The sequence below is a fragment of the Ananas comosus genome, linkage group 18 (genome assembly GCF_001540865.1).
Source record: "Ananas comosus cultivar F153 linkage group 18, ASM154086v1, whole genome shotgun sequence".
Classification (NCBI taxonomy): Eukaryota; Viridiplantae; Streptophyta; class Magnoliopsida; order Poales; family Bromeliaceae; genus Ananas; species Ananas comosus.
The window spans coordinates 6,559,836-6,584,993 of NC_033638.1; the positions used below are offsets into that span (position 1 = coordinate 6,559,836).

Sequence of the window (25,158 nt, forward strand, 5' to 3'; positions counted from 1 at the left end):
AATCTATATATACTTGTTTATAAGTATAATGTTACTCTTTAATTTTCTAGACTATGAATCAGTATTAAATGCACTCTCATGAGTTTATAGATATTTCATATAATAGTTTTCAATCAAAATATTTAATGTAAAATCTTTTATTTAGTTATTAATAATCTGATTCTGTATCTGAAACTTACCGAATATGTGTTTGAGATTTTACTGTTCGACTCGAATTTGAGTTCGGATTTGGATTCGAATATCGAGTTAGATATATTTTCGAATTCAAATTCGGATTCAGATACCAAATATCTGAAACCAAAACCGGTTTTAATTTAATTTCAATATGTAACATTTTTATTTAGCTCATATTCAATAACATTTTCTTAAAACTCTTAATTTTTAGTTGATTTTTCTAATTCTTTATGGATTTTAGAAAGCTTAATTATTTATTGCCAATTTTTTAATTTTAATTTAAACATTCGTTAAATATTCAATTACTCTCCATATCTATTCAACCCCCCGTGGTTTCGTACTTTCTCACTTTAATATCCTATGATTTAAAGTGTATCAAGTTAGTACCTGTGGTTTCGCACTTTCTCACTTTAGTACCTTATTGTTTAAAGTGTATCAAATTAGTACTCTGTGGTTTCATTTTTGTATCAAGTTAGTACCCTCTGATTTCATTTTTCTCTTTTTATTATCCATTTCGGAATATTTTTTTCGTTAAATTAGTGACAAAGTTAAAACTAAAGGGTACTAAAATGAATATTCGATAAACCTAGGTCGCATATCTGAAGTTTTTTGTATATAATCTAACGAAATATTAAACCACATGGTAGTAAAGTGAGAAAGTGCGAAACCACAAAGTACTAACTTGATATACTTTAAACCACAGAATACTAAAATGAGAAAGTAAGAAATCACCAGAGTATTTAAAATTTTTTCTTTAATTTTTGTCTAAAACTAATAATTTAGATATCATTCGAGTAACATTTGACTCAGATTGGGCGAATCTAAGAATTTGGATCGGATAATATCCGATCAATCATATTTACGACCGAAAATCACTTCATCTGCCAGACAGACAGGCCATGCAATAAATGAATCCACCGGTTCTGCCCGGCTGCCATTACACCTTCATAATTACGATGACAAGGGAAGAAGACCAAACAAATTAAGTTGATCCCTCTCTCTCACGTATGCTGATGTCGACCTCGTACCTCAAATTTTTGACAAAATTATATCCAGGGTTTGTTTTGCAAATAGCCCTCTTACAAATTTTTTTTTTAAATTAGCCCTGTCAAAAATTTATTTGCAAAAATGGCCCTGGCCCCGCCACGCAAGCGCCACGTCAGCGCCACGCGGGCGGGGCTGGGACAGATGATTAAGTTGAACACGGTGAAGTATTCACCGTATTCAATACAAAGTTTTTGTATTGGACACGGTGAATAGCTAAGATCAAAATATTTGTATTGGACACGGTGAACCATTTACCGTGTCCAATATAAATAATTGGACACGGTGAATGGTTCACCGTGTCTAATACAAATACCTCCAACTTAGCCATTGTTGGGGTATTTGTATTGGACACGGTGAACCATTCACCGTGTCCAATACAAAAATCTTGTATTGAACAAGGTGAATGGTTCACCGTGTTCAACTTAAACATCTGATCCCGCCCCGCCCGCGTGGCGCTGACGTGGTACTGGCGTGGTGGGGGCAGGACCATTTTTGCAAATAATTTTTGGACGGAGCTATTTTTACAAATAAAATTTGTCAGGGGACTATTTGCAAAAAAGCCCTTATATCCACGTCTACATCTATATACGTCATTCCTCAATAATTCCATACCGGATAGAAATAAAAAAATAATTGGATATATAAAATACTTAGACACTAATAATAACAACTGGACTTAAGCAATTTAGGCCGGTGGTTGGGCTCAACGAGTTATTATTGCTAGTGGGCTGAATCGTTACAATACATAATGCGAATTCATGTGCAGATAAATATCGAAAACTAAATTTTCTTTCCGTATCTACTTAAAATGGATTCGCATTCAGATATAAGTTAGATATACTTATTCGAATATTATGCGGATAATAATATATATTAATATGTATATACAAATATGAGCTAAAATTAGCACGAATACGATACACAATGTCATTAGAGGTTCAAACGTGTTTAAACTCTATACACGCATATTTCATTCTATAAAATTTAATATTTTAACAAATATAAGTGTAATTTTAATTAATATGAGATTTATAGTAAAATAAACGAAGAACGCGATAGAAAACTACTCTAAGGGGTGAAAACGGTTGGATACGGTCGATTTTTTTTTTTTTTAAGAAATCATATTTGCACCCACATTTTATTTTAAATTTTCTTTGGATGGGAATTCGAATCCGAATATATGTCGAGTACTAAATTTTGATATCCATAGTCACATTTCATGGGAATTTATTTATCCTAATCACTTTCGCCCCTACATGGCTTATTGTTGTTCTATTTTTTTAACTTTTAAATACGAATTCTATATAATTTAATATGTTTTAAGATTTTTTTTTTTTTGTTATTATTATAGTTGGTTAGGTTATAGTACATCCCGTAAAGTGGTAGATGATAATTTATTAAAAAAAATATTAAAAGCGAAAATAAGCCGTTTTACGTTTGTTTGTTTGTTTGTTTGTTTGTTTTTTTTTTTTTTTTGTTTTTGTTTTTTTTTACTGTCAAATAAACACTTTGGATGAAATGATTGCTTGCAATCCGCTGTCAACTCTTATATCTTTTGATATACAAAATTTTATTTAAAAAAAATAAAAGCAAACATAATATCAAACTAGGCCAAAATCTTTGGGAGTTTTGAATGTTATCTTTGTTTTTTATAAGGTTGTCAAAAAATTGTTTATTTATTTTTAAAAGTTTAAGCTTTTGAAAAGCAATATATACTTTAAATTTATATTCAACAAAATCTCTCACATCTAGACTCAAAAAATATTTAATTGATTCGAAATGAAGATTTGAATTAAACTTAAAAAATTTGAAAGAAACTGAGAGCATAGTGGAATTCAAAAATCAGTATCTCTAACTCTGATACGATGTGAAATAATTAATTTTTTTCTAAATATTTAAGTTGTGGTATTTTGAATAATTTATATTTAAAAAATTATTGATGTATTATAAATGCTTACAATGTTTCAAATTATGAGTGTTAATACATAAAGCAATGCTAGGCTGCCATAAAAAATGAGTTATAATCCTACAAAACCCTAATCTCAGGGCCAATATTTTTTCACTTGTCTTATTTATTATTTTTTAAAAATAAATTAAAAGTTAAAAAGAGGTTAGTAATTAAACTTCAAGCATCTCGGATGAGGCGTTGTAGGGATTACAACTTTTTTTTTAAAAAAAATTGTAGACTTAATTAGCAACATTAATTTTCTAATACAAATTAACAAAATAAAAGGGCAACTAATATTTGGAGAGATCATAGTAGTAGTAGTCTGAGCAAATTTATAAGACTAAATTACAGAAAATCTCTCTATAAATATCAATTTTTTCCACTTTCACTTCTTGACTTTCAAAAGTCTACATTTTATCTTCTTAAAAGTTCAGAAATATTTTTAGGTGGCGTTAATGGAGAGCGTGAAATGATCAAATTGTTCTTAATTATTTTTTTTATAAATTTTTTAAAAATATATATTTATGTCATTTTAAATGATATCTTCGGTATAAATTATAAAAAATAAACGGAATAGTGATAAAATCCTGATATAAGGGGTTACATGCAATAAATTGAAATATTGAGGGAGTAAAATATAAATTTCTTAAAATTAGAAAAGAAAAGTAAAAAACCAGATAGTAATAAAAAAAAATTCTGTAATTTAGCCAATTTATAAAACAATCTTTTAGGAGCAGACAGTCTTATCAATTATGCAACATCTGTACCGCACGAAGCTTAAAGCAGTGAAGAATGTTCATCATATGTGTCCTCTTCTTGCTATCTTGTATAGGCTTAATTTGGTATTTACTTTTCCAAAAGCACCAAATATTGTACTTGAAGACCAAACAAATTCAAAAGTATAGTGTCTTTAATTTTTTTTCTCCTTTCATACTATAAAATTGAACTAGATATAAATCATACACCTTGAGCATCTAACAATTTACAAAAAAATTTTGAAATTTTGTTTTCTTAGAAATAAATGTTTCGTTTTTTTTCTTTTTTCTTTTTTCTTTTTTTTTTCTATGAAGCAACTTGAATTCAAAACTTGAAACCTCTCAAGTATCAATCATGGAGCCCAGCCGGTTTTAGTTAACTGTGGCAAGTACGGTCGGTAATTCTTTAAATCATAGTATAAGAAAAAAAATATTGATACGACGAACTGAGAATTGAATCTCTTATAAAATAGGTGTATTTGATAACCCATTTTGGGTGGGATTAGCTAACTCCACTTAACCCCATCAAATTCCAACGAAATACTATTTTTTATCATAATAATCCACTATCCTTCTTATCCCACCTACTCCAACCAAACACTATTTTTTACTATTCTGAACTAACTCCAACCCCCAACCAAATACAAAAATACTTTAACCTCATCTTAACTCTGAACGTAATCCTATTCCTGAAATAACTAGTTTTTTCTTAACCCCGAACCAAATGGTAACGTCTGTGGAGAGGTCATATCATTGCTCTTATCATTTTCCCTTCTATAATTAGTTAACACCCTCCTCTCCAGTATCCAAATCCTCTCTCTCTCTCTCTCTCTCTCTCTCTCTCTCTAGTTATTACTACCTCCATCATATGGCCTCTTCCTCGATGATCAAGCTCTCTTACCAAAAGCTCCACAAACTCCCCACAACCTCAGATGATCATGAGCCCTCTACACTAACAAAGAGAAGCAGCAGCAGCAGCAGCAGAAGAAGAAGAAGCAATTGGCTAAGGTTAGACAACGGCGTCGGCAGGAGAAGGCGATGGCACCGCCCGAGAGTGACGGTCGCAGGCCTGCGCAGGCTTATAAGGAGAAAGGCGATGGCGGTGCGCAGCGCGGTGGCGAAGGTGGCGAGGAGGTTGAAAGAAGGGCGGCCCTACGCCGCGGAGCTCTTCGCCGGAAACTACATGTTCATGCAAGTAGGCCCCTCACCGACGGCGACGACGACGACGACGACGGCGGCGATGGCGACGGCGATGATGATGGGCTTCTCGCAAAAGCAGTTTTCGACGAGCCACCATGCCCAGCAACAGCACCGTGGCTCCTTCCCACAGCACTATTCTGCAAGGTTTAGCTACTGAGGTTCCAGCTGATATACCAAGGAGACTAGCTGATTATAAGTTTAATTAAATAACTCTTTTCGAATTTTGTTGATAAGAAAAAGAGGGAGAATATGATAGAGTTGTAAGGAGTTGAGCTCGGTGTAAGAGCATTTGTGCTCGTGACATTTTAATAATTGAATTATCTTAAGATTTATGCAATATTATTAGTGATATATATGTCCCGTTAAATTTTTTTGATTAGTGTTGTATGAATTTTGAGACGATCCAATGACTAAAAAGTCACTAACATTTAAAAGCACAGGAGTTCAATTTGAATTATAAGATTACAATTAAAAAGCAATTGTAGAGTACATAATAGGTACACATAGGATGTATATACGATAACATTCTTGTATTGTTGTTAATATTATTTTATATCATTGTTATTACTAGTGGGGGACCACACTTCGCAGTAGAGAGGTAAAATATCACAAAATAGTTATATTATTTTATAGTTTAGAAATTTAAACATAATACTAATTATGCCTAGTTGTATAAATGAATTTGCCATATTGCTTATATACCTTTGAAAAATTTTTGAATTTCTGATTATCTTTCTTTGAAGGCTAATATTAAAAATATCTTTTCTACGTTCCAATTTATTTCAAATATCCCTCTAGAGTTTAGTTAAATTATGTTAATAAACAGTTAGCAATAGCTGTTGTCTTTATAAAATTACTATTTTGCCCTTTTAAATATACCCTCTTACCATCATCGATTTTTTTTATTTGTTCTTAAGTTAGGGATACAAAAAATATTTTAATTTTAGATCTTTTCAAATGTACCCTTCTATCATCATCAATATTTCTTACTTGTTCTTAAGTTAAAAGCAAAAGAAGCATTTTGATTTTTTTTTAAACTTTGGTAGATATTTAACTCACGTTTAACCTAAGTTAACTTAACGGGTGATAACTATATGGGTATTTTAGAATAACGGAGGAACATAGAAGGATTTATTGGAAAAAAAAAATAAATGAGATAATTTTGAAGTTTTGAGGGGTATACAGGTAATTATCCCTATTTATATGTTATGTATTAGTTAAATGCCTAATCAGTTTGAAACCAATACCTAAAAGCTTGATGCCACTAATTTAGCATTAGAGGTTTTAGAAAAGTACAACTCAATCAAGCAGCGCCTGAAAATTTCGTTGAGTTCAACAAATTTTACAATCAACATGAAAAATTTTTAAATGATCATAACTTTTCTATCCTGTGTCCGATTTCAGCGTGTAATTCCAATTTAGCAAATACGTTTTGAGATTTACAGGACTGCACGTTCAGAGATAAAAATTGTACCATTTAAAATTATTTGATATTAAATTGTACCATATAAATAGAAATTGCATTATTTGAAACAAATGTTGTACTATTTAAAACTATTTGAGCATTCATCTCAAAGAGTATAACTTCTGTTTTATATGATGTAACATAGTCTCATATAATTTTAAATAGTATAACTTTCGACTCAAAAAGTGCAACTTTCGCCTCAAACAAAATAATTTCATCTAAAATAATGCAATTTTTTCTTATTCTTCTTTCGTCTCTACTTTTTCATTTTCTTGTAACGGCCATGACACAATCTTTCCCAAAAAAGTTTTTTTTTATTTTTTTATTTTTATTCTTTATTCTTTTTTTCCACCTACTGTATTTTTTTTTCTATTATCGCACCCTCTCCCTTGCCCTCTGCTGCAATCATCACCTCACTCGATGCCCTCTCCATTTCATGGTCCTTAAATCTTGTAGCACCCTTGTCATTGTCCACGGTCATACGCTCCGTCGCATCCTCACCTTCGTAATTTATGCCATATACGAGCCAACATAGGCAGAAGGTGTAGGCGAGGTAAAACAGCGGAACACGACATCAATGTAGGGGTGGTGGAGGAGGAGGAAAAGGGATAGGAAGCGGGAGAAGGAGAAGAAGCGGCGTAGAGGTAGTCGAACTAGGAGCAGAACGAGAAAAATGAACGAGTGAAAAATAAAGAGAGAGAGAGAGAGAGAGCAAAGAATAAGAGTATTTTGATCAGATACTAAAAATTCGAACCGAATCTATAAAATCTAAAATAATAACCCGTTTTTGCAAAAACACAAAATCGGTGAATATTTTATGCAAAAAGACCAATAGAAAATTTTGAATTGATTCTACAATTCAAATTAAAGTTTGCATTTAGATTTAGATTTATGAAGCAAACTCAAAATTTAAATTTGAGTTTTGAATCTATTGTTTGAATTTAAACAAATTATTGCTTTGAAAGGTCTACTTAACAATTTTATTTTTTAGACTTAATTTGTATCTAGCTAGTTAATTAATTTTGTTTGCAATATGTACATATGGAACATTCTTTCTTTCCACTTATGATTCTACCAACTCAAATTTTTTTATCCACTTTTATATATAATATATAATATAGAATATATAGAATAGTATAGATAATACCTTATATATACCTAATTAAAGTGAAAATCAACTGAGTGTCCATTTAAAGACTCATAATTACAAAGATGTCCTCCTAAATTTGGAAATATCAAAAATGCACTTCAAACTGTGTGATGTTTTCTCTGTACTGAGGCTTTTGGCCTTAGACTTTGCTCGCAAAATGAGTTCAAACATACATCGCAGATGAAAGAAATGAATGAAATGAACATACGCTGAAAAAAAAGACACTCCCAAATTCAGGAAATATGCATGAACAAACAAAACGAAAATTCAGGAAATATGCATGAACAAACAAAACGAAATATACTCGACATATTAAATGGTTTCAATGGAATATACTCGACATGTGCGACGATCCATTTTGTGATGGAACAATCGAATGAATCAATAGCTTGTCTATTGTAACACCAGTGGTAAGTTAAAAGGGAAAAGAAAATTACAAATATGCTGCAGTAGTGTACAACAAAATGGAACAACATTGAAGAATTTGAAGAATCGAATTTTGTTTAAAAAAAAACTACAATAGAATGGTGCGAATAATAATACAATGATCAACTGTTTCTCTCATCCATCAGTGGTTGTATTTCAGAGTGCATACAGTCGTAGCATCGTGGAACTGCGTGAGGAAATGCCGCCTCCTGGGAAATAAATTTCTTAAATCAGAAAGGTTTGCTCTGCTTGTTGTCTCTCTTAAGTTGTACCTTCAATTTTTTACCGCCTAATTGGGATCCATTCATTACGTTGATCGCCGCCTGGGCGGCAGTGGGAGAATCATAACTTACAAAACCTGGATGCAGATGAAGACAAAATGACTAAAAATTCAGCATCAGAGAGAGAGAGAGAGAGAGAGAGAGAAAGAGAGAGACGTTTACCGAAGCATTTACTAATTCCGGTGGCTTTGTCTACGAAAACTTTAGCGCTCAAAACCCTACCAAACCCCTGAAAGGCGTCTGCGAGCTCTTGATCACCAAATTCTTGAGGGATGTGATAAATAAATAAATTAGCTCCAGGAGGACCTATATCAGTTAAAGTTAAACAACCTATCAGAGAGGACGACCAACAAGATTTGTGCTGTCACTATTGATATCCAGGCAAAAATTGTGAAACTTCAGAAACACCCTTTTGTATAGGCTGATTTCATTTTAATGACCCGCGGTTCAAAAATGAACATTTTGCCACCCTTTGGTTTGCTATTTCCTTTCAATCACAAAGGGCTCAACTGTTAAAACTAGTCACCTGACAATCACATGACTCGACTATCAACAAGGTTCACTTAGATTGAGGCCTAGTTTGGTAATGTGGTGATTAAAAGCACTATTTTTATACTTTGGAAAGTCCAAAAATTTCAAAAGCGCTTTTAATCTTTTCTTCTCGTACACTATAAAATTGTGGTTGTAACCACATGCTTCTCTCGCAACAGTTGCAACTGCAATTTCAAGGCATTGGAGAAGGAAAGATATAAGCATTTTTGGATCTTCCATAACAGGGAATCAAGTGCCGCCTGTGCCGTACGACACGGGGGCGTGTCTTGGGGGCACGGCACAGAAAGGGTCTCAGATCCCCCCCCCCCCTCTGTCTTGCGACACGCACATGCGTACCGCTCGAGACAAAGCGGCACACAGGTGCATGCTGGCGGCACGTACGGTGCGTGCCGCCCTTTTTTTTTTCCTTTTTGGATTTTTTTTTTGGCTTTTTCTTTTTTTCTTGGGAAAACTTCAAATACCCCCCTTGTGGTTTCACTTTTTCTCACTTTAGTACCATGTGGTTTAAAGTGTATCAAGTTAGTACCCTGTGGTTTTGCACTTTTTCACTTTAGTACCCTGTGGTTTAAAGTGTATCAAGTTAGTACCCTGTGGTTTCGCACTTTATCACTTTAGTACTCTGTGGTTTCGCACTTTATCACTTTAGTATACTGTGGTTTTAAAACCACAAGGTACTAACTTGATACAAAAATAAAATCACAGGGTACTAACTTGATACAAAAATAAAACCACAGAGTACTAACTTGATACACTTTAAAGCACAGGGTACTAAAGTGATAAAGTGAGAAACTACATGGTACTAACTTGATACACTTTAAANCCGGATAGCCGGGCTCGGGCATCCGGCATCGGGTGGTAACTGTAGGCTCCCCCCACGCTCCCCGAAGTGGGGGGCGCCATACCTAGCCTATATAATTAATTTTTAAACAGGATATAACTATTTGTTTTTTTTAATTTAATATTGAAAAACTGAACGGATTGTTTATCTAAAAGCTAAACGTTACAGAAACCGAGCCCTCCACTTCCACCACAGATATCTATTTTTTCCTTCACAAAAATATTTTGTCAAAATTTATCGCACCGCGAAACTTTCGGTGAATTAGGGGAACAAAAATCAATCTCCTAAACAAATTTTGATCAGATATTTTTAAAAAGAATAAAAGAACAAAAAATATAGATGTAATGTCGGGAATATATAACTTTTTCACAATATCAGCAATACTTATATCAACATTGTCAAATAAATCTTATATCTGCAGATGACAATATGCCATATGATCAAGCGCGGTGATCTATGTAGAATTAAACATTCATCTCTATATAAAGATGTAAATTTAAATAATTATTGTACTTGTGAATTTTATTATTATATTTTAATTTCTATTGTACATTAGGAATAGTTGTACTTTACTTACAAAAAGTTTACATGCATGTTAATTGATGAGTAAAGTAAGGGATACATAGTAAATATTTATAATTATTTATTTAAATCTTTCAAAATAACATTATAAAAGTTTATTAGAACCAAAAAAATTGAAATAAGTCCGTGTCAAAGCGTGCCAGTAGGAGGTCATGCGTATCTATAGGCACGCAAGCATGCCACGTGTCGACAAACAAGAGTGCCTGCGCCATACCGTGCCAGGTAGGGGTGTAAACGAGCCAAACATGAACGAGCTGGGCCCGGCTCGTGTTCGCTCCATTTAATAAACCAGCCAAACACGAGCTGTCTCGGTTAAAGTGTCGAGCCGAAAATTCAACTCTGCTGTTCGGCTCGTTAATAAACGAGCCGAACACGAGCTGGCCAACGAACAATAATATTAAAAAGAATTAGATTGAATATATATAAAAAATAAAATTTATAAAATTTTATCATTAGACTTTAATCTAATAGTTGAAACTTTACATATAAATAAGTCTTTTTATAATTAAGCTCACATTTATATTTTTATTTGCTAAAAATTAAATAATAAAATATATATTATATAAAATAATATTTATTTATATATAAAAATATAAATTAAATAAATTATATAAATATAAATATATGTATTCGAGCTGTTATCGCAGCTGAACACGAGCTGAATTTTTCAGCTCGTTTAATAAACGAGTCGAACACGAGCTGAATTTTTCAGCTCGTTTAATAAACGAGCCGAACACGAGCTGGCTCGCGAACAGCGAGCTGGATTGCCACCCCTAGTGCCAGGGACATAACGGCATGCCCCCGTGCCACGGCACTCTAAACCTTGTTCCATAGTATAAAAATAATACTTTTAGCCACCACATTACCAAACTAGGCCTAAGAATTTAAATCCCTATTTGCTAAGTGATTTAATTAGTCACTGTACTCACTTTCAAAGGTATTTGAATGACAGAGACCTTAGGAGAAATCAAAACAACCAATAGATGTGCTGGAAAAGAGCTATATTGTGATGCCCCACTTCCCAGGAGGTCACCCCTCCTAAACTACTCTAGCCCTAGCACGCTTAATCTTCTTAATCTCTTGGACTTAGCTATCGCCCAAAATGCTATAGCCGGGTTAAGAGGTTTAGTCGTATTTTACCCTATATATAGGACTATTGTAGATTCTAAGGGTGTCACATTCCTCCCCCCTTGCGTTCTCGTCAGGCTCAAGCACACTTACAAGCATTAGGTGATACGAGACTTGTCTAACTAGGCTTAACCGACCTTGTGGGGAGCCGCACTCCACCCACAACGGTTATCAGTCGAGGAGGCGTGCTCTACCCGTTGAGTAACCCTGGCTCAGTTGAGAGTCATTTCACACTTTTGGCTGGTGATTAGCTCAGTGACGCCCTACTTCCTAAGGGAGTCACCCATCCTAAAATGACTCTAACCCTAGCATACTTAACCCTCTTAACCTTTTGGACTTAGCTATCGTTCCAAAATGCTACAGCCAGGTTAAGAGGTTTAGTTCTAGTATACTCTATATATAAGACTATTCCAAATCTTAAGGGTGCCACATACACTTTGAACCAATGGGTGAAAACAAAGTGAAGCCAAGCTACCATACATGTGAGATTTTAATTTTAATTTCTTATTTTTAACTAAAGAACAACCAAAATAAGCAACAATCAACCTTCTATTTGACCACCCGAGCTCGTACTGGCGCTTGAGGCTGATGCTGAATTAGCATTCATGCTTACAGTTTTGTCTGAACTGTGGGAATCACCCAAAGATCTATTATTAATAAAACCACCTGGATAGGATACAGGGTATTGACCTGGCATAGCAGGATATGGTGAGCCTGTATATCCAGCAGACTGAATAGAAGCATAAGTTCTAGGAAGTGTGCCTGGGGAAAGCTCAGGACTGAGCCCACGCAGAGAGTTTCCTTGATTAACGGGCGGAACCATGTTGTGATAGGCAGCTTGATTTTGCATTGAAGCTAAAGGGTACTGCATAAGCCCGTAAGTTCCATTTGGCTGGAAGATCAGCACAATCGTTAGAAAGTGGAAAATCAGCACAATCGGTAGAAAGGTACAACTATCAACATGAAAAGTGAAGAATTATAGGTGGATTTTGATTCATACAAGGACTACCTGATGGTATTTGAAAAGAAAATTCAGAGCCTGTAACAAGCAACATCAGCAATAGGCATGCGTAACAAATCTCTAAGCACATACTTCAGGGTTGCAATGATTTTTCAAAATTAGATTTTAATTTGGGTTAAACTACAAACTCTCCCTCTGCATTTTCAACTGCTTCAATTCCAACCTTGCCTTTTACTTGTCTTAAAAGGGCCCAAAAATTTGGGTGATTTTTTAATTCCAATGCAAACTTACACGAAAGGAGCTGGCTAAGAGGCAAATACTCCAGTTGGGAAGCAGATCTGTCTCTTAACATCCGCAAGTCTTTACTGTAATGATGTTACTATGGAACCTAATAGCTATGTGCTTCACTTTCCGACCTAACAAATCATACGCTAGGCATCATGACAGACCCAAGTCAAATTCAATAAAAGAAATTCATCATATAGTGCATAACAACTATTTTGTGTTGCTTTGGTTTTAGCATTTGAAAATTGAAACTAAGCAGTTATAACTAGCATAGGAAAGAGAGCCAACCTGATAACCGAACCCATTATATGAAGGCATGTATCCCATTGGTAAAGCTCCAAATAGTGAAGGCTGCTGCATGGAATTCGCGTTTGTAATATTAGAGGTCTGAGATTGAGCTTTTTGTGCCCTTCGTGCTTGCCTTTCCTTTTCCGTGTCAGCCCATTTAACAACCAAAGGCACACTCGAACCCTGAACAGATGACGGGTTGAAATATGTGTACAAAATTCACGCAATTAATAAAATTGAGCAACCACAATTTAAAGCAGGCTGTATATTACTCGGCATAAGCTATAATGTAACATAAATCAAGCTAATATCTAAGAGACTCAAATAGTTTAAATAAAGTTTCATGGAACAGATATATTAATTGTGCAGATCCTCAGGATCAAATCAGCCTCGTGGGACCATCGACCACATGATGTATTTCCTACAGGAAGGCAATGTCTACTAATTCCTATAGGCATAATAATGTACAAAAAGCCACAAAATTGCAATACTTGTCCCTATCAACTCTAATTGGAGGCATTCGTCCTCGATTCATGAGTAAATGGATGCATTACACAGATGTCATGGTTCAGCACAGCATAAATAGAAAGTGACACAACAGCTACCATCTGTATCTACAAGAAATTAGATGATTCTTATTCTGCATATTCCTGGCCACTGTCATACAACTGTGCTTCTCTTTTATGATTATTCCACATTTGACTAAACCAAGATTTCGGTCAAATGATTAAATCAGTAATTATCAAGTCCTTTTCCTACAGGTAGAGAACAAGAAATTTGAGGTTAATTGGAAAAATTCATAAATTTGTACTCCTGGCCGAATAATCTAAATTTATGTTTTGAAGAAGTGGTTCTAAAATATGGACAGAAGTCAGACAAGAGTTACTGCCTACGTAAACTAGAAGACTGTTTAAGTAAGCAATTCACCTCCGCAGCAAAAATTTGGCTCATGCAGCCGAGGAGCAATTCTACAGTCCCTGTAGGCATAAGAAAGATTGTAGAAGAAGAAAGGAAAGATGATAGTGCTTCATCACAGAGTTTCCTTCCTAAAGAGTTACCGATTATCAGTTCATGCTTTAGATATTTCTTCTAAGTTTCGATGATAGTGACATCATATTTGGCTCAAGCAAATCTGTTATTCCAAATTCTACACAACAACTCAAACCATTTCAACTACCATTCTAATTTTAAATTTTATATTGCTCGTAAACATTTTTCAAATGAACAGGAATTTCATGGATAGGAACAACATTTATGAGGGAATTGGTTGTGTCTGGAGAAATGATGTTCAAGATCCCCCAGAACTTTGTTACCTTATATAAATGTACTTGCTAAAAAAAATTAGTAGGTATAAGGAATTTGGAATAAGAAGCATGCTGAGGTATCCCTTTTATAAGATTTGCTTCAACTTCTTTGTTGATTCTACTTTCAGAATCTTCTCTAAATCAAGTATCAATTCAATCAATTTAAGTACCTCACATGTTACCTCTACAGTGCCATTGGTATAATATGAGTCAGACACTCGTAAATGTTATCCTAAACAAAATCTCCTAACCCTAGTTTCGCAATACATGGGTTTGATCACTTCTATAAGACCGATAAGCAAGTGAAACTCATCATTCAATGTTCCCATGATAATGCATAGGGGCTCCAGCTACATATATAAATGTGATCAAAGAGGCTCTATGAAAACTTAAAATCTATGAATAAATATTCTCCATAGTAGGAATTAGAGTTCGACTTCGACATAAAAATGACCATAACAAGGAAATCTAATGTGATGGCTTGTTGACACAGCTTACTGTTATTTCTAAGGGGTGATTTTTCTCATATTCGTAATGTGCGTCTCATTTGCAACTAGCTGTGACTTTGTCAAGTAGATAGCTAGCAGTTTGGTCTACTTACAAGTAGAGCTCGATCGATTTCCACATACTTGGTTTATCCTTTATCAATCATTTTCTTGATCAAGATGTCAACTAACTCCCCGAGTTCTTCATACAAACAAAAACAATCTCAGTTTAAATTTATGATCATGCATACGTAACCTATACATGCATTTACTTGTAGAAAATTAGGAGCCCAGACGACGTAAAACTCACAATTTCCTGAACTGGTCACATTAAGTGCACGCTAGTGACAGACCAACAAGCCATACTAGGAAAGAGTAAAAAGGACCACTTATGTAGCTATGCATGTTGGGCAACACCTTAACCATCTAATCCAACCAAAATAGCCATCTGGCACCATGATTATGTGCCAGTAATGTAAGCACTACTGGTAAAGAAAAAGATGTAAACCAACATATGCGTCCTGAGTAGTTGTCATTAACTTCGTCTGATTAGGAAAAAAATCTCTTGAAAAAATGGAGTACAATTGTTCCACATTAAGAGCTTATATGGTTCACCTATTTTAGACTATGGAATCGAAATGAGATTCATCGATTTCAAATATTATTGTTTGTTCTACAGGAATTGGATCCTAATTCCCATTCCACTCTAAAATAGGAATGGCCCAATCTGGTTTTGAATTCCAGATTAACCCATTCCAGAGTAAACAAATCAAAGCCCTCTCTAACAAACACCTCCCCCTCCTCTCCCTTCATTATTTTCCTTTCCCTTAACCAAAACTCTCGTTCAAAATCCTAGGTATCCCAATTTTCCATTCCGATTTTTATTCCGATAATGATTGATTCGTACCATTTTCCATTCCAATGCAATTTAAGTGGAAAACTAAATCTCATTTGAATATATGAGACCTACACGCAAGTAATAATAATTGGGTTTAAGCATTTTAGGCCGGTGGTTTGAGCCCAACGACTTATTGTTGCTAGCGAGTCGGATCGTTACATTAGTATCAAAGATGAATACCAGCTGGAAGTGTGAGAGCTAAGTGCTATGCGGAGCAAAGTGCTACATCAATGGATTTGGTGGGAGTCATCTCTTGAACCCGTGGGAGCCACCTCTAGAATCTCACATAGCCTGGTAATTCTGATATGCATCTGTGATCTAATTTGGACCCGACGAGGATGTCAGGGTCTAAATAGGGAAAGTTTTTAACCCCCCAACACTCCCACATCGGTGGAAAACTTAATCTCATTTAAATATATGAGGCCTACACGCTAGTAATAATAAAAGGGCTTAAGCATTTTGGGCTGGTGGTTTGGACCCGACGAGTTATTGTTGCTAGCGGGTCGGGTCGTTGCACCCTAAATATTGTCAATATCACCAGAGAAATTCTAGAGTTGAGAAGAAACAAACCTCCATTCTATATTTCCCATTTAAAGACTCGATGGCTGCCAAAGCTTGTTCTTTAGTTTCATACTTCAAAAAGGCACATCCAGCTGTATCAAAAATAACAAAAGAAACAATTGCTACATAAAATTGGAAAAACTGATCCACGTTGGCGTAGACAAGCAAGTTAAATTTTCATGTGAATTTACCAGGTCAATACTATGCTTAGGAGGAAAGTATACCTTTGTTTGCTTGGTGTGAACCTTTAAGTATTTGCAAGTCTTTAATGCTACCATATGTTGAAAATAAAGCAGAAACTTCGTCCTCAGTTATGTTCTTTGGAAGCATACCAATGAAAAGCTTGTGTTCTGTATTAGAAGATGAAGCGAATCAGAGATGTACGACAAAAGCCATACCTGAAAAGGTGTGTAATTTCTGAACAAAAAGAAAGCATAAAAGTACGCAACCAAGAATAATGTCGTGTTGTTAGAAAATGACAAGATTCTATAAATCTGAATAAATCATACCTAATCTTTCTAGCTCGCCATCTGCATACTTCACTTGCAACGGACTGGATGCCTGAGTGGAGCATATTAGAACAACCTTCAATCATGACTACAGAGCACGTCAAAGCCTAATGCAGAGATCTACCTTCATATGTTACAGCTTACAATAACATAGGGTTCAACGACGAATCCGAGACCTATCACAATGGCATAGGGTGCAGCAAGGCACATGCCCACCCAGGTCCACTTCTTGCTATGCCCATGCTATTTATTAATTAATTTGTATGATCGAAGAGCCTTGCTCCTCATGCAAACACACCTTCTCTCACTTGACAAAAGTTAAGATACAAGCTTTCGTGACATAATTTTTTGAGTTTCAACAACAACAAAATCGAAGCAAAGTTGGCTTTTGTGATGTCAATGGTAGCATAATTTAACAGGATCGAAATTACGCACTAAGCATAGAAATATGAGCTCGCAAGGGAATACATAGTATATAAAACAATCATTCTTAGTAAAATCATTTCCAGAAGCTAATTTCTCTACTCACAGAGAAGCAGCCCCAAAATATACTAGAAAATTAATAATTCCATCCTTTCCCTATTCGGACGATACAGAGACAATGCACTGTCACAATCACGGCGACTAATTACGACCGCATCCAACATTTTTCCGGAGATCCCGGCTGAGACAGTTTTAGGTTATCACTCTCATAGACATATTTAAAACCATTTCTGGGAGCGAATTATTCGTTTACTCCGATTCCATTGAACTAGTGATCGATTGCACTTGAGAAGTGTTCATTCACTGTTTCCTCCTCCTCCTAATTCCGATTTTCTCTAAAAAAGACGAAATCCGATGCTAATTCTACGCCATTTTGACCAAACCCTTGCGGCGAGATCTCGGAGAAGTCGCACCGATCCCGCATTACAGAACAGAGGAAAAGGAGATGCAGATCTAAGCGAAACCAAGATGAATACGTACCCCGGGCAGCGTGCGCTTGTTGTGGTAGGAGTTCACTGCCTTGTCGGCCTCGGCCCGCGAGGGGCAGATCAAGAAGCAGCACCCTGCGGAAGCAATGGCGTAAAACCATTCCCAGCATTTTGCGGGATCGGCATGAGGGATCGAGAGAGGGGGAGAGAGAGAGAGAGAGAGAGAGAGAGAGAGAGAGAGAGAGAGAGAGAGAGAGAGAGAGAGAGAGAGAGAGAGAGAGAGAGAGAGAGAGAGAGAGAGAGAGAGAGAGAGAGAGAGAGAGAGAGAGAGAGAGAGAGAGAGAGAGAGAAGGAGACCTCGGGAGGTTTTGGTGGCCTTGTCCTTGATGATGTTGACCTCGTCGACGAGCGCCACCTCCTCGAACATGGCGAGGAGCTGCGGCTCCGTCATGTGCTTCGGCACCTGCCCCACGAACAGCTTCACGCTCTCCCTCCCCCTCTCGTTAACGGCGCTGTTTTAGATTTCTTTTTTTATTCTCTCTCTCTTCTTCTTCTTCTTCTTCTTCTTCTTCTTGTAGCTGGTCGTGTTTGTTTTTGGTTAATTATAACAGGCAATTAATTGTTTTGTTTTTGGTGAACGTTTATAAATTGAGAGCCCCTCAACTATAAGTTATTTTGAAGTAGGCCTCTAAGATAGTTTGAAATAGGCCCCTGAACTCTTTTTGTTTTCCTAGACAAAAAAATAGAATTTTTTTAATAAATAATCCTACCGATTTGTATAATTATAAAAATAAATTTTTTTAAAAAATTATTATAAAAATAGATCTCTAATATATCAAATTGAGTTTTTTAAAAAATAAATAATATAGGCCGTGAATGAGTCATCATATTTAAATGCGGTGAATCATTCATCGCTTTCATAACCTCTCCTATTATTGTTATAGAGACATAAAATAGAATAAAAGAGAAATTGAAAGAAAGCTTTTATAGGACCGTAAAATTTTAATAAATATGTTAAATTATTCACCGCTTTTACTAATATTTTTTTCTCTCTTTATCATAAAACTATATTTACAAATAAAAATTTAGTAGGTCTAATTTTAAAAAAAAAATTTGGAAAAAGACTACTCCACTAAAATCTCCCAAAAATATATATATATAACTTATCTGTACTTTTAATCATTTTGAGTCGGCTATTTAGAGCCTTTTCAAAGTTTTGCTTTTTAATCCAAAATTTTTCAATTTATTTAATTTGAGTAGGCCATCAATACTTGGGCTTTGAAATTTAAGCTTATTACTTTAATAAATTTATAGTTGTAAGAATCGAATGAAGTATACTATTTAAATATGTACAAATAAACAACGAATTAAAAATTTAAAATCAAAGTGTCGTTGATCGACTCAAATTCAGTATATTACAGGGAACTTCCTTCCCTTGATTCCACCAAATTTTCTAGAAATTCGTCAAAAATTTTACTCTTATTCACACGCAACCTAACCAGCTCAAAATGCAGTGGTATATAGGGATAAAAAATAGGATACAAATTAGGATCAATTAAACATTTGAAGTCAAACTATAAGGTAGGTGACATTTTGGTCATCAAACTTTAATTTGTTGTAATTTCTATCTCGAACTTTCAGAATTATTATAACTAAATATTATAACCTTATTTAGTTGACTAAATATTAATATATTGCTAACGTAAAAATGGTGTAGTAGTGTTTTGATTGATGATGTATCAATAATTAAGTTGACAGATCGCTTTTACATTAGTGATGTATTAATATTTAATCAACTAAATTAGGTTGTGGGACTTGATTGTACCAGTTATAAAAATTTGAGATAAAAATTACAATAAATTATAATTTAAGGACTAAAATAGCACGTTCCTTATTGTTTGAGGACCAAACATGTAATTTACCCTAAAAATTAATTCACCCAAAATTTGACTCCAATTGACATTGAACTTTTCATGAAATTTTATTCAGATTATTACTGAGATTTAATTTATTTCAATTAAGTCAGTAAATTTTAATTTTATTTTAATATTTAGCAAGCTTCATTAAACTTTTTTGTAATTTTTCATACAAAATGGTAAAGTAGTAGGCAATTTCGGTATAACATCATATTCTAAATTATTTTTCAAGTTTTGATTTATTTTCACTTGTAAAAAATTCATATTACTAGTATATAAAATTGAGCTAGAATGATATCGGTAGCAAACGGACTCCGTTGCCACCCATTTGTTTTCGATGATGGAGCTTTCAAATCGACGATCGGCACCATTGAACATGATCTATATCACTTGAAGTATCTAGAAATCAAATTTTAAATCTTTTCGACATTATTTACCTAATGATCAAAGAGTTTCAAAATTAGTAATTTTAACGATNCCTGGCGCGTGATTTGTTTTTTTTTCTAGATTTTGTTTGTTTGTTTGATATTTTTTTACATTTAACCTCTCTTCAAAAAATTTAATTTTGACTTTTTTTCAGATTTTTTTTTTGACATTTCGTTTAATTTTTCAGATTTTTTTTGTTTGGTTTTCCAGATCGAGCTTCGCCGCACGCCCCCGTCGCTCCCTGGCGCCGCCCCCCGCACGCCCACGTCGCTCCCTGGTGTGTGCACTTAAACGAGGTATGATTTTTTTTTTTTTGTTATTGCAACTAAAAAATAGATCTACAACTTTAGATTTGTTTATTTGATTGGTTTGATTTGTTTTTTTCCAGATTTTGTTTGTTTGTTTGATTTTTTTTACATTTAATCTCTCATAGAAAAATTTAATTTTGACTTTTTTTCAGATTTTTTTTTTGACATTTCGTTTGATTTTTTAGATTTTGTTTGTTTGGTTCTTATATTTATAGTTATAGCTTCTTATAGTTAGCTTTTTAAAGTTATAGTTTTGAAGGCATTTTTTTTTAATTTGATCTCTCAGAAAGAAAATTCTGAAAAATACTAGCAGGAAAGGCTTTTTTTAAAAAAAACTGACAGTTATTATTTTTAAAAAATTTGATTATTCGTTGTAGTAGTCTTATTTTATTTAGATCTATTCACTTTCTCTAACAATTTTCTCTGAACCAAATCCTGCTAATTGCATCTTTTTGTGTTGAAAATGAATAGAAAAATCCTGCTTATCTGAAAAAGTCATGCAGTGGATCCACACACACACGCACACACACACAAAAATGCTAGTGTTTAGTTTTGATTTAGAAAAATCTGAAGGCATTTTTTTGTGTGTGGATCATTCTATTCACTTTCAATACAAATCTCTTATAGTTGATTCTCTTTTGTCTTAGTTCTTGTAATTTATTTTTTCTCATTGAATGTATTATAGTTGATTCTCTTTTATATTGTTTGAGCTTTGTTTGAGAATATTAATTTTAGTTTGAGAATGTTAACTTTAGTTATTTTTATAGGAGTTAGTTGAACGATGGAACATGGCTCTATAATTGGTTCCTCAGTTTCAATGTCTAATCTTGATGTTAGAGATGAGGTGAATGAGGAAATTGGAAAAATAGTTGCTAACGATCATACATCGAATGTGAGCAAATACCCCGTCGATGAGATACGTGTTGGTTTAGAATTCACTTGTATAGAGGATGCAAAAAAGTTTTATAATGATTATGCTTTTAAAATGGGATTTAGTATAAGAAAGCAAACTCATTATAAGGCAAGAAAACAGGATGATGCCATCACATCTATAACCTATTGTTGCTCCAAAGCCGGTAATTCTAAACCTACATCTCAAGAGAAGAGTGAACAGCAAAATTCTCAAGGTACCCATACACCCCAAAAGGATTTTCCCAACAGACGAACTAATTGTAAAGCGCATATTGTATTGAAAATAGATGATCGAGGGAAGTGGGTGATAACGGTGTTTGCTAACGAACATAATCATGAGTTGATAGCTAGTCCCTCTAAAACTCGTTTTTTTCGATCACATCGTAACATCACAAAGGAGCAAAAAGATTTGATTCATATGTTAAATGAACAAAATATCTCTGCTTCACAAATTATGTCGTTTTTGGAAGTGAAAGAAGGAGGAAGACATAATACTCAGTTCATTCGCAAGGATTTGAGTAACGAGGTTGTCGAAAAGAATAGAAAACTTATTGGAATAGATGTGGCAAGTGCTCTTAATTACTTTCGTAAGCTCCAAAGAAAGGACCCCTTATTTTTTTATGCTGTTGATGTTGACGACCAAGAAAGAGCACGGAATATATTTTGGGTAGATGGAAGATCTAGGATGGCATATGAGCACTTTGGTGATGTTATCACTTTCGACACAACTTATATGACGAACAATTATAGTATACCATTTACTCCCTTTATAGGGGTTAATCATCATTTTCAGTCAATTTTTTTTGGGTGTGCTCTTATTAGGGATGAGACTGCTAATACATTTTGTTGGTTGTTTGAAACATGGATAAAGGCCATGTATGGTAAACACCCGAAAGCTATTATTACTGACCAAGATCCTGCTATGAAGAAAGCTATTGAGATAGTCTTTCCAACTACTGTTCATAGGTGTTGTCAATGGCATGTTATGAGAAAAGCAAAAGAACATTTCAATGTGTTATATAGCTCCAAAGATGGCTTTGAAAATAATTTAAAGGAATGCATAAATAATAGCTTAACTATGGAGGAATTTGAGAATGCATGGGCAATAATGCTTGATAAGTATCAATTGCATGAAAATAACCACCTTCGATTGTTATGGAATATTCGGCATCAATGGGTTCCCGTGTATTTTCGTGATACTTTTTTTGCGAATATGTCCACTTCACAGCGTAGTGAAAGTATGAATGCTGTAGCAAAAATATGGTTGGATTCACATACATCAATATTTAAATTTGTCACTCAGTTTGAAAAAATGTCAAACAACCAATATGAGCGAGAAGACATGGAGGATTTTATGACAAAGGATGAAGAGCCTACTTTATGGTCAGATGATCCAATTGAGAAAGATGCACGGTCCATATATACAAGGACAATTTTTTCAGAATTTAAGGCTCAACTAAGGGCTACAACAGGTTATAAGTTGGTTGAATTAGAAAAAGACAAGTTGTACAAGATTAGTTCGATTTCACAACCTTCGACGTCAAGACAACGAATGTGCACATATACTATCACAGTTGTAAGGTCCGAAGATATAGTATCTTGTACTTGTAAGTTGTTTGAATTTTACGGTCTCCTATGTGCTCATGCACTTAAAGTGATGCATCATATTGAAGTGTATAGTATCCCTCCTAGGTATGTTATAAAAAGGTGGATTAAGAATGCCAAAAAAGGAACATCCACTAATTCTCTAGAAATGAGTGATGGGTCCTTATTTTGTCGGTCTTGAAGATTTGATTCACTTGCATTGGAGGCACAAAAATTTATCTTTGAAGGATCTAAAAGTCTTAAGGCATATGAAAATGCATGTCGAATAATTAGAGAAGGAGTGGATGTGCTAACATCAATTAATCAAATAATAAAAATTGAGGAAGGAAGAAATGAGGAGACTTCAAATGATCTTCGTAGGACCCTAATTTCACAATCAAGTCTTAACCAATGCACGATTAAAGATCCCCCTCACTCACAATGTAAAGGACGAAGAAGACCCCAAAGGATTAAGCCACCCGTCGAAAAGAAAGCAAGGATGTCAAGAACTTGCAAGCAATGTGGTAAAAAGGAACACAATATTAGGACATGCAAAGAGGTAAAATAAATTTTTATTTTTAGTTTCAATACCATAATAGTTTTTTTGTTACCTTTGTCAAATTTTTCTACCTTTACTATATCACATCATGTTAACAAACATAGTATTTTGTAGGTTGTTGATAGAGCATTGTCTATTGAAGAAAATTCTAGTGAGAGTTTTCAAGCAACCGATGAAGAGTCTTGAAAGCATAATAGAAGATTATATGAAGAAAGAGATTTTGTATTGTAGAAGGTTTGTTTGTGCATGTATGTTTTGGATTATTATGTATGATCATATTGTCATTTCTTATTTGGTGGCATACATTGTAACTTTTGTACTAGAGAAGTTTTGTTTGTGCATGTATGTTATGGATTATTGTGCCTGGCCTTTCTTGATTTTTTGGAAGGTATTACTTTGTGCTCATCATCTTTATTTAGCATTTGAATAAGTTTGCAATATCCGTTTTTGTGAGGGGAATTAATGTGGTATGACTACATCTGCATTATCTTTTTCTTTGCTCTCTCACTGTGTTTGATGGGTGTATTGGTATACACTTATGTGTGTACAAATATCTAACTTAATATGCTGGGTGCTCATCATCTTTATTTAGCATTTGAATAAGTTTGCAATATCCATTTTTGTGAGGGGCATTAATGTGGTATGACTACATGAACATTATCTTTTTCTTTGCTCTCTCACTCTATGTATGATGGGTGTATTGGTATACACGTGTATACAAATATCTAACTTAATATGCTGGGTGCAATAGCTCTTAGTGGTAATATTGTGCCTGTTGAGATCCATGACAATTAAAACAAAGTGGTAAACTAATGAAAAGCATGCGGTCATTAGAGGTCAATACTACATATTGAAATAGCAACATACATTTTTTTCATACAATTTTTTGGCTTTCTAAGAGAATAAAATTTTAACACACAAAATTGCTAAAATAAATACAATAAATATCTTTCTTTCTATCTCGATTCTTTCCGTCAATGTAGCTGTCCTTGTAGAAACTTCCGCAACTTTAGTTTTCAAGTCCTCTATTTGCTCAGACAAATTAGAGAGGTTGTAATTTATAGTTTGAAGTATCTTTTCATTTGTTTGTTTTGGAGAACTTGCTGCTGATTCAAACGCCGAACTTTCCTTCAACTGTGAGAGATTTGAACTCCCCCCTTCCAAATGTTCTTTGAATATCATTGATTTCTTATCACACCACATGAAAAAGTCACAATAATTTTCATTATTCTTTCCATATTTGCGACAACCGTAAAACTGTCTTCCTTTACTTCTAGCTTGTTGTGAAGATCGAATCATGGCTATCTCGTTACATTTGCACAAAATTAGCCCATCTTCCGGAGAACTTGCCATCAATAACCTACAACAAATGGAAAACTTATCACAATTATAATTAAACTATTTATTTGATTCAGCATTTTTTTTTTGTGTGTGTGTGGATCATGCATGATTTTTTCAGATTAGCAGGATTTTTCTATTCACTTTCAACACAAAAAGATGCAATTAGCAGGATTTGGTTCAGAGAAAATTATTAGAGAAAGTGAATAGATCTAAATAAAATAGACTATTACAATGAGTAATCAAATATATCAATATCAAAACTTCCGTAAAAAAAAATTAAACTAGAGAGTCTTTCTTTTAAGACTTTTTATGATCGTCCTTTCCGAAAAAAATTTTTTTTTGACTCTCAATAATAAAAATTTTT

The 25,158-nt window shown here is 34.2% G+C and overlaps 3 protein-coding genes across 7 annotated transcripts; 2 read left to right on the forward strand and 1 right to left on the reverse strand.

Moving 5' to 3' along the window:
• On the forward strand, positions 4,732-5,461 carry LOC109724275. The gene has a single exon (XM_020253044.1). The coding sequence runs from the start codon at positions 4,793-4,795 to the stop codon at positions 5,279-5,281; it is 489 nt and encodes a 162-aa protein (XP_020108633.1). The 5' UTR covers positions 4,732-4,792; the 3' UTR covers positions 5,282-5,461.
• Positions 8,050-18,244, reverse strand: LOC109724432 (RNA-binding protein BRN1-like). Of its 4 annotated transcripts, XM_020253255.1 has the most exons (10): positions 18,106-18,244; positions 17,801-17,883; positions 16,838-16,913; positions 16,553-16,678; positions 16,338-16,420; positions 13,081-13,263; positions 12,309-12,438; positions 12,093-12,236; positions 8,609-8,752; positions 8,050-8,523 (listed from the first exon to the last, which is right to left on the reverse strand). In XM_020253255.1, exons 1-10 carry the CDS (start codon positions 18,197-18,199, stop codon positions 8,396-8,398), a joined length of 1,191 nt encoding a protein of 396 aa, XP_020108844.1. In that variant the 5' UTR covers positions 18,200-18,244; the 3' UTR covers positions 8,050-8,395. The 4 variants fall into 4 exon arrangements, with proteins under 4 accessions (XP_020108844.1, XP_020108843.1, XP_020108845.1 ...); XM_020253254.1 differs by having other exon boundaries at positions 12,093-12,438; positions 16,838-16,889; XM_020253256.1 differs by lacking the exon at positions 12,093-12,236 and having other exon boundaries at positions 12,237-12,438.
• LOC109724388 (protein FAR1-RELATED SEQUENCE 5-like) lies at positions 20,185-23,892 on the forward strand. Of its 2 annotated transcripts, XM_020253200.1 has the most exons (3): positions 20,185-20,386; positions 21,166-23,453; positions 23,568-23,892. In XM_020253200.1, the coding sequence occupies exon 2, from the start codon at positions 21,180-21,182 to the stop codon at positions 23,094-23,096; it is 1,917 nt and encodes a 638-aa protein (XP_020108789.1). In that variant the 5' UTR covers positions 20,185-20,386; positions 21,166-21,179; the 3' UTR covers positions 23,097-23,453; positions 23,568-23,892. The 2 variants fall into 2 exon arrangements, 1 of the variants encoding a protein (XP_020108789.1); XR_002219921.1 differs by lacking the exon at positions 21,166-23,453 and having other exon boundaries at positions 20,198-20,386.

Bases quoted from the DNA above. Each gene is read 5' to 3' on its own strand.
- LOC109724275 (XM_020253044.1), top strand. From the start codon at position 4,793: ATGGCCTCTTCCTCGATGATCAAGCTCTCTTACCAAAAGCTCCACAAA.
- LOC109724432 (XM_020253253.1), bottom strand. From the start codon at position 18,199: ATGACGGAGCCGCAGCTCCTCGCCATGTTCGAGGAGGTGGCGCTCGTC. The intron at 16,679-16,837 runs GTATGATTTATT...CTTCTAATACAG, and splicing joins TGGCGAGCTAGAAAGATTAG to AACACAAGCTTTTCATTGGT. The intron at 13,264-16,337 runs GTTTGTTTCTTC...TCATCTGTTCAG, and splicing joins ATGGGAAATATAGAATGGAG to GGTTCGAGTGTGCCTTTGGT.
- LOC109724388 (XM_020253200.1), top strand. From the start codon at position 21,180: ATGGAACATGGCTCTATAATTGGTTCCTCAGTTTCAATGTCTAATCTT.